The 12962-nt window shown below is 47.1% G+C and overlaps 1 protein-coding gene across 1 annotated transcript in view; it reads right to left on the reverse strand.

The window, feature by feature from the left end:
* The window catches only part of adp (WD and tetratricopeptide repeats 1), a 49244-nt gene that overhangs the window by 10812 nt on the left and 25470 nt on the right, over positions 1 to 12962 (reverse strand). Inside the window, exons 11-12 of the mRNA XM_084607778.1 lie at positions 9378 to 9557; positions 1635 to 1870 (exon numbers count right to left, since the gene is read on the reverse strand). Coding sequence (XP_084463904.1) covers positions 1635 to 1870; positions 9378 to 9557 — 416 coding nt within the window. The remainder of the gene's footprint in view (positions 1 to 1634; positions 1871 to 9377; positions 9558 to 12962) is intronic.

The raw sequence follows: 12962 nt of genomic DNA on the forward strand, positions 1-12962 counted from the left end.
GCAGCGAAATGACACAACTTGAAGAAAAGTCTTAGGGCCGCTCGCATGCTCAGCGATGCACATGTGCGATATAGCTCTTCTCAGCGTGGCGTGACCAACCTCGAAGGACTCACGTGTATCCTTCACGTGGGGAAAGGATTGCGCAAGGTGCTATAGGAATACAGACGACAGGGATCCAATGCGCTCACAGCAATACAAGCTGTGCAGCGCCCGCACAGGCAGCAATACCAGCGTGCCCTTATGTGCGCCGCGGCCGCGCCGCTCGGCTCCCAGAGCCCGTCGAACATTAGTCGACAAAAATAAAAAGGATCCTACCGCTTCCTTCCTAAAGCTCCCTTAAGGCTGACTAGGCTCCCAACTGCACTGATGCAATTAAAATGGTTACCACTTTGAGAAGCCGGGTAGGCCGCCCCTCCTCTGAGGCTGCGAGCTATCGCGACGAACTGGCTAACGGGTGCGGCAGAAAGGATAGTAATAACACTTCTCATGCCATCAACGTGCGGGCGCAAAAGTGCATACGCTACGTTTCCCGTTCTCCCTAGAGCATGGTAAGTCAAAACACTACGAGAGAATGCCCATCACACAAGCGTCCGCGCGTCACCCTGCTGCAGAGCGGTGGAGTCGTGTGACCTCCTGCTCTCTCAGAAAATTACCAAGATCACAGTGGCTAGCGTCAGCTCCTGAGCTCTCACGGTAACAAAAGGTTATGGTGGTTTTGCTTTGTTGCCGTTGTGCAATCACCACTGCAGTATTAGAAGAGACTGAGAAGTCAGTACTGCTCACTGCCATGGCTAGTCTATGTGTCGGCGTCGTACACACACAGACACTCGATTTGTCACACCTCTGGCCCCACGTTGGGCACCAAGAATATGGGGGTTAATTCTCGCAAGAATGCGCCACAGGGGGGCTAGACGCTACAGTCGCCTTCTAGCCCCGACGTGCCAGCCCTAGCAGACAGAGCTGTGACCCCCAACCTGCGGTGCGAGAAATCGCCACTGTGGCGGGTCCGGGCCAGAGGGGACAAACACGAGTTGCGCACTAGCTTTAATCTGCCCGAGTAATTATACACGGCAAATCAACAGCACACAAATACAACCGCCGTGTAGCGAGCGAACGCCGCATACGGGGGTGAAATAAAAACCACCTAATGGGAAGCGCGCCAAGAAGGTGAGAGGAAGAGTCTTCTCACCTGACACGGCTTCGCGCTCACATCCCGTTGCGATTTATGCCTACGGTCAGTGGGCGATTCTCGGTGACGGCGGCGGTCTCCTCGATGGAAATCATGAACCGCGCGCGTGCGCGCCCAACCGCCGAAGAACCCCGAGCGAGTTGCTACAGTCGCGCTCCTCGACACGGAACGGGAGAGGAGGTCTCCCGGTTACGCCGGCAGAAAAGAAGGAAGCCCGCGGCAGCGTCGCCACAGGGCCCGGGAAGCGCCAACCTCGCCACAGGGCCAACCTCTCTGCCAGCGCGCATAATCACGCATGTTAATTACGTGCGGGTGTTATAATGGAGGCAGGGGATTGCGAATTCCCACAATCTTCATTCAGACTTGGACAAACCGTAGCTAGTGCTTTTACACAGCCATACAAAACAAAGCTAGGATAAAAAGAAGCATACAAGGGAGGGAGTACCGTTGTCAGTTTTGGAGAATATGGCGGCCTTGATGTCTCGGTCCAATGCCTGGCAGGCCTGTCCGAGAGCACACTCGGGGAAGCGGGCCTTGAAGGCCTGCAGGCAGTCCAGGGCTTCCTTGGTCCAGCGCAGCTCGTACAGGCACCGCACTAGTCGCAGGTGTGCCTTCACATAGCCCGCATCCAGCTGCATGGACACGTGGCAGTCCCGAAGGGCAGCATACATGTCCCCATCCCTGCACATTTCGCAAAAGGCTAGCTATACCATCAAAACTGGATGCCATTATTCAACAGCTAAAGTACACCAAGGAGCCCTGAAAGAGTACTACTAATGCCTCAAAAATCTCTAAAACCGCAGCTTATTTCTAACTAGTACAGACAGCAAGCAACCATCAAAAATATAATCAGGCATCATGCATGCAATTTACTGAAGATGTGTAATTATCAACAAGATGCAGTTCATACGTACACCATTCATGTAAACTATGCACTGACCACATTAATTCCTTGCAAATACAGCAGCACAATAATATTTTTAATCATTTCTATTATGACTACCATGGCCTGAATAATACTAAGCTGCTGTGTTTACAGGCTTTTCAAGCATAGGCACATAGCTCCACCACATTCAAGCTGGCACCCCTTGCAGATTTTCATTCGCTTACATGCACTTTGCTACTCGCTTAATCATTAATTTTTTCATTTGTGCCTCTATTATCCCATGCATAATCATGGGCATACAGTCGTAAGCACCATATCATATGGAAGACGACCTGACACAGATATAAAGCCTCATTTTAACCTAACCATATAAACGTGCATGTGTTGTCTAGGGGCAGCGTGAGGGTCCTCAAGAAATGTATTCCGATTTCATCCTCCCATTTCAAAGGCAAAGCCTGACTTAGCAGCTCCTTCTAATGTGGCCATGTCATGTGGTCTCATAATGTCGCAAAACCTGACAACCAGTTTGTGCACGGCCATGTCACCTGCCAACTACCACCTGCTAGGGGCAAGCCCAAAATCTTTCGTTCACATCGTCGATGCCGGATTATCTGGAGAATAGGGCCGCTATTGTGCTCTTGTGCTCACAGGTGCCTCCGCTTATAATTACATTAAGAGAAGCATCAACACCAGCTTTGGTTGCCTTCATTCAATGTGCACTATGAGTGGCATACTTTTGTGCTCAATGACTTGCACCTTACCCTGTGTATTCAGGGTGCATCTATCATTGATAACACAGGTGTCTGCAGAATAATTTGGAGCACCAGACATGCAGCCGCTTGCCACTGGAGAGTGCAGTCACAGTCTGTGTGTGCATGGCCTTTCTGATAAGCAGGGCTTGTTCTCTTGTGGACCCCAGACTGTTGGAAGGGAATGAAGAAAACAGCGCTGATGGACGAGACAGGAAATAAGGGACAAACACATGCACTATACCCTTCTTTCCTTCCCCATCCACCAGCGCGTTTTTCGACATTCCTTTCCGACATTAACCAACAAACTTGACTCAGCCTTCTTCCTGATAGACAAGTGCTTCACTGTTCCCATTTGGCAAAAGCTCAGGGTACTCTTTTAGTATTGACACAAGAAGGAGATTGCTTAACTAATGCTATGCGCCATTTCGAGAGAGTCATCTACTGACAGTTCAGTTCAGTTCAGGCGTTCAGTCGTGTCCGACTCTTCGTGACCCTATGGACCATGTCACGCCACGCTTTCCGGTCTCTCACTATCTTCTTAACATCACATAGCTTCATCTGCAATGCCTCGAGGATGCCATCTAACCATCGCGTTCGCTGCCTACCCCTTCTCCGGCGACCCTCAACCTTTCCCAACATCAAATCTTTCTCCAGCGACTCCTCTCTTCTCATCAGATGACCAAAGTAGCTGAGCTTTAACTTTAGAATTTGACCCTCCAATGAGCAGTCAGGGTTTATGGTTGACAATATCGACTGATTTGATCTTCTGGCAGTCCAAGGAACTCTCAAGAGTCTTCGCCAGCACCACAATTCAAACGCGTCAATTCTTCGGCGGTCAGCCTTTTTCACAGTCCAACTCTCGCATCCATACATCACAACTGGAAAGACCATAGCACGAGTTATACGGATCTTGGTTGGCAGACTAATGTCTCTGCTCTTTACTAGGCGGGCAAGGCTAACCATTGCTCTCTTTCCCAGAAGCAGGCGTCTCCTAATTTCATGGCTGCAGTCTCCTTCCGAGGTAATCTTGGCGCCCAAGAACAGAAAATCTGTCACAGCTTCCACTTCTTGTCCATTGATGCTCCAGGACTTGATAGGGCAAGACGCCATGATCTTCGTCTTTTTAATGTTCAGTTTAAGCCCAAACTTCTCACTCTCTTCTTGTACGCGCATCAGAAGTCTCTTGAGTTCCGCTTCACTTTCTGCCATTAAAGTGGTATCATCCGCATATCTAAGGTTGTTGATACGTTTTCCAGCAATCTTCACTCCAGCTGAAGACTCGTCCAAACCGGCCTTCCTCATGATGCACTCTGCATATAGGTTAAATAGGCAGGGCGACAGTATGCAGCCTTGCCTCACCCCTTTCTCAATCGGAAACCAATCAAGACCATGCCCAGTTCTGACTGTGGCCTCTTGCCCTTCATACAGGTTCCTGAGGAGACAGATGAGGTGAATTGGAACTCCCATCTCTTGGAGAGATTGCCACAATCTACTGTGATCTACGCAGTCAAACGCTTTCGTATAATCTATAAAGCAGAAGTAAATGGGTTTCTGGAACTCTCTTGCTTTTTCCATGATCCAGCGAAGGTTGGCAATTTGGTCTCTAGTTCCTCTGCCCTTGCGAAACCCAGCTTGCACGTCCGGAAGCTCCCGATCCACATACTGCTGCAGCCTACCTTGCAGAATTTTTACCATCACCTTGCTAGCATGCGAAATAAGCGCGATCGTGCGGTAGTTGGAACAATCTTTGGCACTGCCTTTCTTTGGAATGGGGATGTAAACTGACCTAATCCAATCCTGTGGCCACTGCAGGGTTGTCCAAATCTTCTGACATAATGTATGCAGTGTGTTAACAGCGTCGTGGTTGAGGTTTTGAAGCAACTCAGCTGGAATACCATCAATTCCGCTAGCTTTGTTCTTAGCAAGGCTGGCTAAGGCCCATTCAACTTCACTCTTCAGGATGCCCGGCTCGAGATCAGTAATCACAACCGTCTTATGTTGGGTTTGCACATCCGGGTCCTTCTTGTACAGTTCTTCTGTGTATTCCTGCCACCTCTTCTTTATCTCTGAGGCTTCAGTGAGGTCCTTGCCTCGTTTGTCCTTTATCACGCCCAGCTTAGCACAGAAGCTTCCTTTGATATCTTTGATTGTCTTATACAAAGCTCTTGTGTTCCTTAATTGGCTGTTGTCCTCAACTGCTTGGCACTGTATGTTCAGGAAGGCATTCTTATCTCTCCTTGCTATTTTCTGAAAATTCGCATTGAGAACCTTGTATCTTTCTCTTTCCCCCATACCTTTTGCCATCCTCCTTTCCTCAGCTATTTGCAAAGCCTCTTCAGATAACCAGTTTGCTTTTTTGCATTTCTTTTGCTTTGGAACTACCTTAGTAGCAACTTCTTGTATTATATCACGAACATCAGTCCACATCTCTTCGGGCTCTTTGTCTTCTAGATCTAATTCTTGAAATCGATTCCTCACTTCCACAGCATATTCTAATGGAATCTGATCCAGATCATACCTGAAAAGCCTTCTAGTTTTCTGCGTTTTCCTCAATCGAAGCTTAATTTTGGCAACAAGAAGCTGATGATCGGTGCCACAATCGGCCCCAGGCCTTGTTTTTACTGCTTGTATAGCGCTTCTCCAACTCTGCCGGCAAATAATATAATCGATCTGATTCCTGTACAGACCGTCCGGTGAAATCCATGTGTACAGGCGCCTCTTGTGCTGTTGAAAATGAGTATTCGCTATGGTCAGGTTGTTTTCTTGACAGAACTCTACTAGCCTCTGCCCAGCTTCATTGGGCTCACTAAGACCGAACTTGCCTGTAATTCCGGATATTTCTTCACTCCCGACCTTAGCATTCCAGTCTCCTATGAGAAAAACGACGTCTGATGATGGGGTGCAATCTAAAAGGCATTGTAGGTCCGCATAAAATCTCTCAACGTCAGCTTCTTCAGCAGCAGTGGTCGGTGCATAGACTTGGATAACTGTTATGTTAAAAGGGTGACCTTGGATCCGAAGTGAAATCATTCGGTCGTTTTTGGGGTTGTACCCTAGCACTGCTTTGCCCATTCTCCTGTTTACTATGAGAGCGACCCCAATCCTTCTCTTGGATTCGTGCCCACAATAAAAGACATAATGGTCGCCGGAGTTAAATTCTCCCATTCCGGTCCACTTGAGCTCGCTGATACCCAAGATATCAATGTTCAATCTGTCCATTTCTCGCTTGACGATATCCAGTTTACCTTGCGTCATAGATCTTACATTCCATGTTGCTATGTGACATATCTCCTTGCAACATCGGACTTTCCGGTCGCTTCCCGACACATCCACAACTGAGCGTCCTTTTGGCTTTAGCCCAGCCGCTTCATTCGTCCTGGAGCTACTAGGAATCGCCCTTTGTTCATCCCCAGTAACATGTGGGACGCCTTCCAACCTGGGGGGCTCATCTTCCGGCGCCATATCGATAATGGTATTGTGACTGGCCATAGGGTTTTCTTGGCAGGAAATACTGGAGTGGGTTGCCATTACCTTCTCCAGTGAATCACATTTTGTCAGAACTCTCTGCCGTGACCTGTCTATCTTGGGTGGCCCTACACAGCAGAGCTCACGACTTCATCGAGTTTCGCAAGCCCCTCCGCCACGACAAGGCAGTGATCCATGAAGGGGCATCTACTGACACGCGCGGCCAGAGGAGAGAGTGCTGCCTTTATCTGCAGCCATGGTGTCCAAAAGCCCTAAACCACTTTACAGCATATAAGCTTTGCGGTTTTGCATTAGACTGGCAGCGCCATTTGCTTCAGATGCTTCAAATTATCTTGTGGGTACTTGCACACAGCCCCGACGAGTTGGTGGTGTTGAGCACTTTCCAAAGTCTTTTCAGGTGGTCCTCACAGGCAGATGACAAGACAACGACGTCATCTAAATATACCAAACAAATCTGCCACTTCAGGCCAGCCAATACAGTATCTATCACTCACTGGAACACTGCTAGTGCGGAGCAGAGGCCAAATGACCACCTTGAACTCGAAGAGGCCGTCCAGTGCGATGAACGCAGTCTTCTCGATCTTTTTCGTCAATCTCTATTAGCCAGTAGCCGCTTTTAAGGTCCATCAATAAGAAATACCTTGCATTGCAGAGTTGGTCCAGTGTGATGTTGATGCTGGGAAGGGGGTAGATTCCTTACAAGGTTCAAGCGGCAGTAATTGACGCAGAAGCGATGTGTCCAGTCTCTCTTCTTCACCAGAACGACTGGTGCTGCCAACGGGGTCTGTGATGGCTGAATAACATTGTCTCGAAGCTTTCCACCGACTTGCTCAGAGATGTCCTGGCATTCTCGCGGCAATATGTGGTAGGGGCTTTGGCACAGAGATCGAGCGTGTTCATCCGTCATGCTGCAGTGCTTGGCAAGTGGTGTTTGTTGCATCTTCAATACTGACGAGGAGCAGTCGCAGTAGCAGTAGCTTTGAAGAAGGGTGCATATCTGGTTTTGTCTGCTTCGGAGGAGCGTTGGGTTAATGTCGAACATGGGCCGGTTGCCTTGGTTTGATGCATCATCTCCGGATTGGTCAGTGAGTGCGAAAACGTCAAGTATGTCTGCTAGGTCGTCAAGAAAAGCTATCGTCGTGCCTTCATTAATGCGAAAGCATTACTAGGCTACGTCAGCAAGGTGGCATATGCAGAACATGCGTACAGAAAGTGTCCGCAGCCGTTCTCAAAAGAGTTAGGATTAAACGTATGGCTGCGATTCGATAGAGGATGACGTGAGGGTGCTGCAGAAAGATACTTATGTCGATAGGATGATTAGTTAAATCCAGAAATATAAAAGTAAAATCAATCAGACGTCGAAATAGCCATACAACTAATGTCGACGTCCAAGGCATGTGACATCATGCCAAATGAAAGTGGATGTGCTTCTGATTTAATGAGCATGATAGTGATCAAAAGTGCGTAATGAGCGTTAAAATCTCAGATCAGTGAGATTTATCCGCAAGATGTGTCAGTGAGATTCCACGAATGACACACTGTGCCTTTCCTTTCCTGTAAACCAATTATAGAATGTCGGTGAACTTTGATGCATTCAACGGAATGCTGGCTGTGTGCAGCAGCAATGCTCAGGCTTTCATATTTCTCCACTGCAGATTCTACAGTGCTTTCAGAATTTCCGAGATGCTGGTATTCATCTGTGAAGTTCGTGAGCAGCACCTGACCCTATTCATGCCGGACATGGGCGATGCCCCCTTGCAATTCACGATCCAAGAGCAGCTGGGTGTTGCCTTCGGTGACGCTTTCTGTGTTTTCAATGTCTGTAGCACGCACGGATACGATGACGCTTGATCAGGGCGGTAGGCTTAATTCTTTTTCGAGAATTTTCAGCCGCAGCAGGTATGGCGTTGTGCATCGAAACCTTGATCAGCTTTTTAATATCAAGGAATTTGTTACATTCTCTATGGCACATGAAATGACTCATATTTTGTCCTTGAAGGGGACAAAACAGTCTGTATACAGATGAACCCCTTTACAAATAACATGTACCAGAAAGCATTTTTTTTTTTTTTTACAATGAGGTCTCTTAGAAGCAAAGCTCCACAATGTCATTATTTACAGGTATGCTCCTACTTCGATGTTGTTGCCCAGTGACAGACTACCTCCACAAAAGAAGAACACAAGCATGTTAGCTACAAAGTAGCTGTTACTTTGCATGCTTTCTGAGAACAGTTCTCTACTTCCACTGCACTGCTAAGCCTTCCAGCACCAGTTTCGGCAGAAAAGTACAACGCGACCTTAATAAACAACAAGCTGCAAAACTGTTGAAATATTTCGATACAGGGTGTTCTTAGACAAGCTAAGAACCGATGATTTCAGTGTACTTATTGTGAACTGTAGAAATTTAGGCCTTCCTTCTGATGGGATATCACGGAGCAGACTTCATAGTGCAAACTGACCACTTAGTTATAGCGATAGTAACTCTGCGTCATGACGTGTGTACTACCGTTAGTAGGTCGGAACCACTTTACACAGCAAGTGACATTTAAAGAGACCCTTGCCAATGCTTTGCATTTTGTCGGCCCACTCTGTACTAGTTGCTGGTTCACTATCAGTAAAAAGTGGTAATGTATTGCCATCTCGCTCGAGCATGACACATGCAGGGTTTGTGAGTGATGGAGTTACACCGTGCAGTTTAGAAATATTCGCATATATTTTTTTTAAATGTCCATTACAAGCAAGACTGAGTACAAAACTTAAACACAGAAATAGGGGTGGCAAATTAAGTGGGAAAAAAATTTGTCTCTTTTTCCCGATTGTCCATTACTGGTGTCTCTCTTCCAACAGGGTTCAGAAATTTTTCTTTAAGGAGGAATTTCGATTTTTTTTTTTTTTTTGAAGCGGTATTAGCCAAACAAAAATGCATGACTGACCAGATGTTTCCTCTACTGTGGAAACATGAGGGGAGAGCAATGGTCACAGAAAGTAAATAGAAACAGCAAAGCACTTGCACTGTACCAAGCCAGCAAATGAGATGGTGCCATGTTGACAAGAAAGAGCTCACCATGCTCGCTTCATAAAGGCAGCAGCACGATTGCAGTACAGAATGGGCGAGTCGGACACCAAGCGGATTGCCTGGTTGTACAGGTTGATGGCCAACGTGTACTTCTGCTTCCCAAACTTCTCATTGGCTCTGCACTTGATGGCCTCTACGCGGGGTGGCAATGGCTTGCTGTTCGCAGGCCTAAATAGCGGGGAAAAATGTTCAAGAGCAGGGCTAGTCAAAGAAAGAGATGCAAGCAAGCTCATGCCTTGGCAAGTCCTCAAGGATCATTTTATAAAAGTTAAGTAGTACAATGATGTATTTCAACGCCCTCATTTTTTGTAGGCGGTCAGTACTGGTGGAGTTGCCAAGGTTAAAACCTTGCCCATTAGCACCCACAGTCACTACTAGCTTTACAAAAAAAGAAGTAACATACTTCAATAAGAGTTACAGGATTGAAATAATGCAGGCTAGTAACAACGGCTAACTAAGGAATCGAGGTAGTTTAACTCACCAACCAGGCTACGAACAAGTGTGCACCCATACCAGGACAGGGGATATACTAATCCCTGCCGGCTGGGATAAGCTCATAGGACCATTCCCATGATGCCCTCAATAAGAGTTACAGGATTGAAATAACAATTCCAGCTAGCAACAGTGGCTAGGCTAGGTAAGGAATCAAGGTAGTTCGACTCACCAACCAGGCTATGAATGAGTGTTTACCTATGCTAGGACAGGGGATATACTAATCCCTGCCAACTGGGATAAACTCATGGGATCATTCCCATGAGGCTTTTTCCCGCTGGCAAAAAGTGAAGCTGTGCCTTAAAAAGCAACTCTGTAGGTTTTTGAACATTACGATATTCTGGTAAAACATTTACTGTAGGTTCTTCTATCTTCCCTGACACATTCTACCAAATTTGGGGACCATGCAATAATTCATTCATGCACAGCTCGATTTTAAAATGTGCTGTTTTCATGGCATCAGTTCAGACGCTTTCAGAGGGCAACACTGTGTTTTTGTTGTCACAAACATTATACCGTCTTTGTAAACTCTCCACGTGAACAAGAAATTTCGAGGCTTGAATTAGACTATCTCAGTCATTTTATGAACCCCGTTATAATTTCCGGTTTTTATTTCCATCATCCAACGTGCGTTCATACATTTTTTCAATACTATGTGTGACATCCCTGATTCGTCAACTGGAAAGTTGTTTGTGACCCGTGTAATTACAGTCAAACCTTGATATAACGAACACGCATATAACGAATTATTGAATATAGCGAACTCTTCCGAAATATTTTTGTCAAACACATGTATTTTTAACTTCCCATAGCGAACGCGGTTTGGCATAAAACGGATATTACGAACTTCGCGACGCCAAGCACTACCTCACTTTAATAGCAGGAGGCAGGCTTCGTTGCACTACATGTGTGTTATGTGGTGCAGCAAATGTTCAGGATTACCTCGCAGGCGCTGACAGCACCACAGATGCCACGACGGCATTGGGAGTTGACAGCCGAAGAAATATATGGCCTCCGAGATTACCTCCGCGTGCCTGTTTGTGCGCACTGAGGTGATCTCGGAGGCCATAAGAAATCGTTTGCATCTCACAATCGCCGACAGCGCCACTTTAGCAGCGGCGGCAGCAGCACGGTCGAATGTTGTTTTTTGAATGGAGGAAGGAAACAACTTGCTCTTTTGGTTTTTGCGCCATTTGCGTTTTTTGGTTTTAGTGTTAGCAGCGGTATGGTGGCTACAAGGGGGAGGTGGCACCAGCGCCGGCGTATCCGCCGAGAAAGCGCGATCCTCTGGTTCATGCGCTGCCGTAAAGGCCGCGGTGGCGCTGCGGTCAGCTTGGCGATGCAGTCACGCGATCACGCGCGTGTGCAGGTTCGCGCGCGGTGTATGGACGGTGCGGCAGCGTTCCTGTTTGTTCGCGGCTGCCAGCGTGATCTCTCACTTAAGGCCAGATGTGTTGCGCTGCTGACATGTTAATGTGAGGGCCTAACTTCGCCGAACAGATGAACTCCAGCGCAAAAAAAAAAGAAAAAAAAAGAGAAAATCACAGTATGTCCCTCCCAAGCAAAATTATCAAATTTTATGTTCTTACCAGGCAGCACTTCTATGTTAAGGCCCAGAACTGTAAGCGCAACGCTAAGCAGGGAAGAATGAAAGTGCTGAAACTTAGGAGGGTGCTCTAAGTTGCATATTTATTCAAGATCGAATGTAATATTTTTTTTATTTAGCGGGAAGTGATATCCTTGCCTCCCCACATCTTAGTGCCAAGCGATGGATGCAGTGTTGGTAATCAATGTTTAATGTTTTTTTCTTTCTAATTACACAGAAGCATGTGTAAATGTATCTGTTATTTTGAATTACCCTGAATGTTATGACATTGCTATTACTATGATGTGCAATAAATTTTTGCGATGCTTTGTTTTGCTTGTTTGGATCCCCAATCACATTTTTTAGGAGTAATGCTGATGCTTCGTATTCTTGAAACTGAAGGAGGTGGAAAACATCGACCAAAGAACAGCCAACCTTTTTTCTTTCATTTATTACCCCCTTTTAATTTTCTTCTTGCATATTATTTTATGCCCTGGGGCAAACAACGTTGTGGGAAAAAAATGCGACCGCACGGAGCCGAAACATCCTTCCATCCTCATTCTCTTGAAAGAGTGCGTTGTTGGGCGAGTCGGTCAGACATATCTTCAAGGTATACTGCGCGCACACAAAACAAGGAGGAGAAAGGTACACAACAAGCGCAACACCTGCACTTGTTTTGTACCTTTCTCGTCCTTGTTTTGTGTGTGCGCAGTATACCTTGAAGACTCATTCTCTTGGTCTGTCTTCTACTTTCGACATGCACTATCTCGATCCGATGGGACTCATTCAAGACCCTTCAATTCCTGGAACTGAAAGGAAAGATACGCCCGTATTCTACGCACCAGAAGTATTGGAGTACCAACCGATCGACTTAATTGTTTTGTTTGTTGGGTTTCATGTGCCGAAATTACTCGGGCTATGAGACGCCGTAGTGGAGGACTCCGGAATTTCGACCACCTGGAGTTCTTTAACTTGTACTAACATCGCACAGCACACGAGCGCCTTGCTTTTCGCCTCCAGTGAAAAGCAGTCGCCGCGGCCGGGATGCGATCCCTCATCCTTGGGCAAAACAGTCGAACGCCCTAACCACTGCACCACCACGGCTTAAAATTGAATTCTGTCAGCCGTAATCAGGTTCGATTAGAGTTTAATGAGCTAAACCATTACCTGCAACAACATCACTGAAAGGCCGACGCGTTGCACGCACGGCGGGCATACGTATGTTCAAGTACCGTGGCTGAAGGTGAGCAGCGCGTACCATGCATGGCACTACGGCCAACAGCGCCACCTACACCCGCCTTGAAATGGAAGAGCGGCTTCCGTCCGCTGTTGGCGTCACCTCCCCCTTCTAGCCACCATAGCAGCGGCGTGGCCGTCGTAGCGTTCGGCGGAGGCTGCGTCGGTCGTCGTGTCGAGTGTGGTGCGCGGGTGTGCGTAGTGCTGTGATGGCGGTGAACGTGAAAAGAAGAGCAGAACTGACGTTAAAGACCAAGCTC

The sequence above is a fragment of the Amblyomma maculatum genome, chromosome 1 (genome assembly GCF_055883805.1).
Source record: "Amblyomma maculatum isolate TAMU_Amacu chromosome 1, ASM5588380v1, whole genome shotgun sequence".
NCBI classification, from domain to species: domain Eukaryota; kingdom Metazoa; phylum Arthropoda; class Arachnida; order Ixodida; family Ixodidae; genus Amblyomma; species Amblyomma maculatum.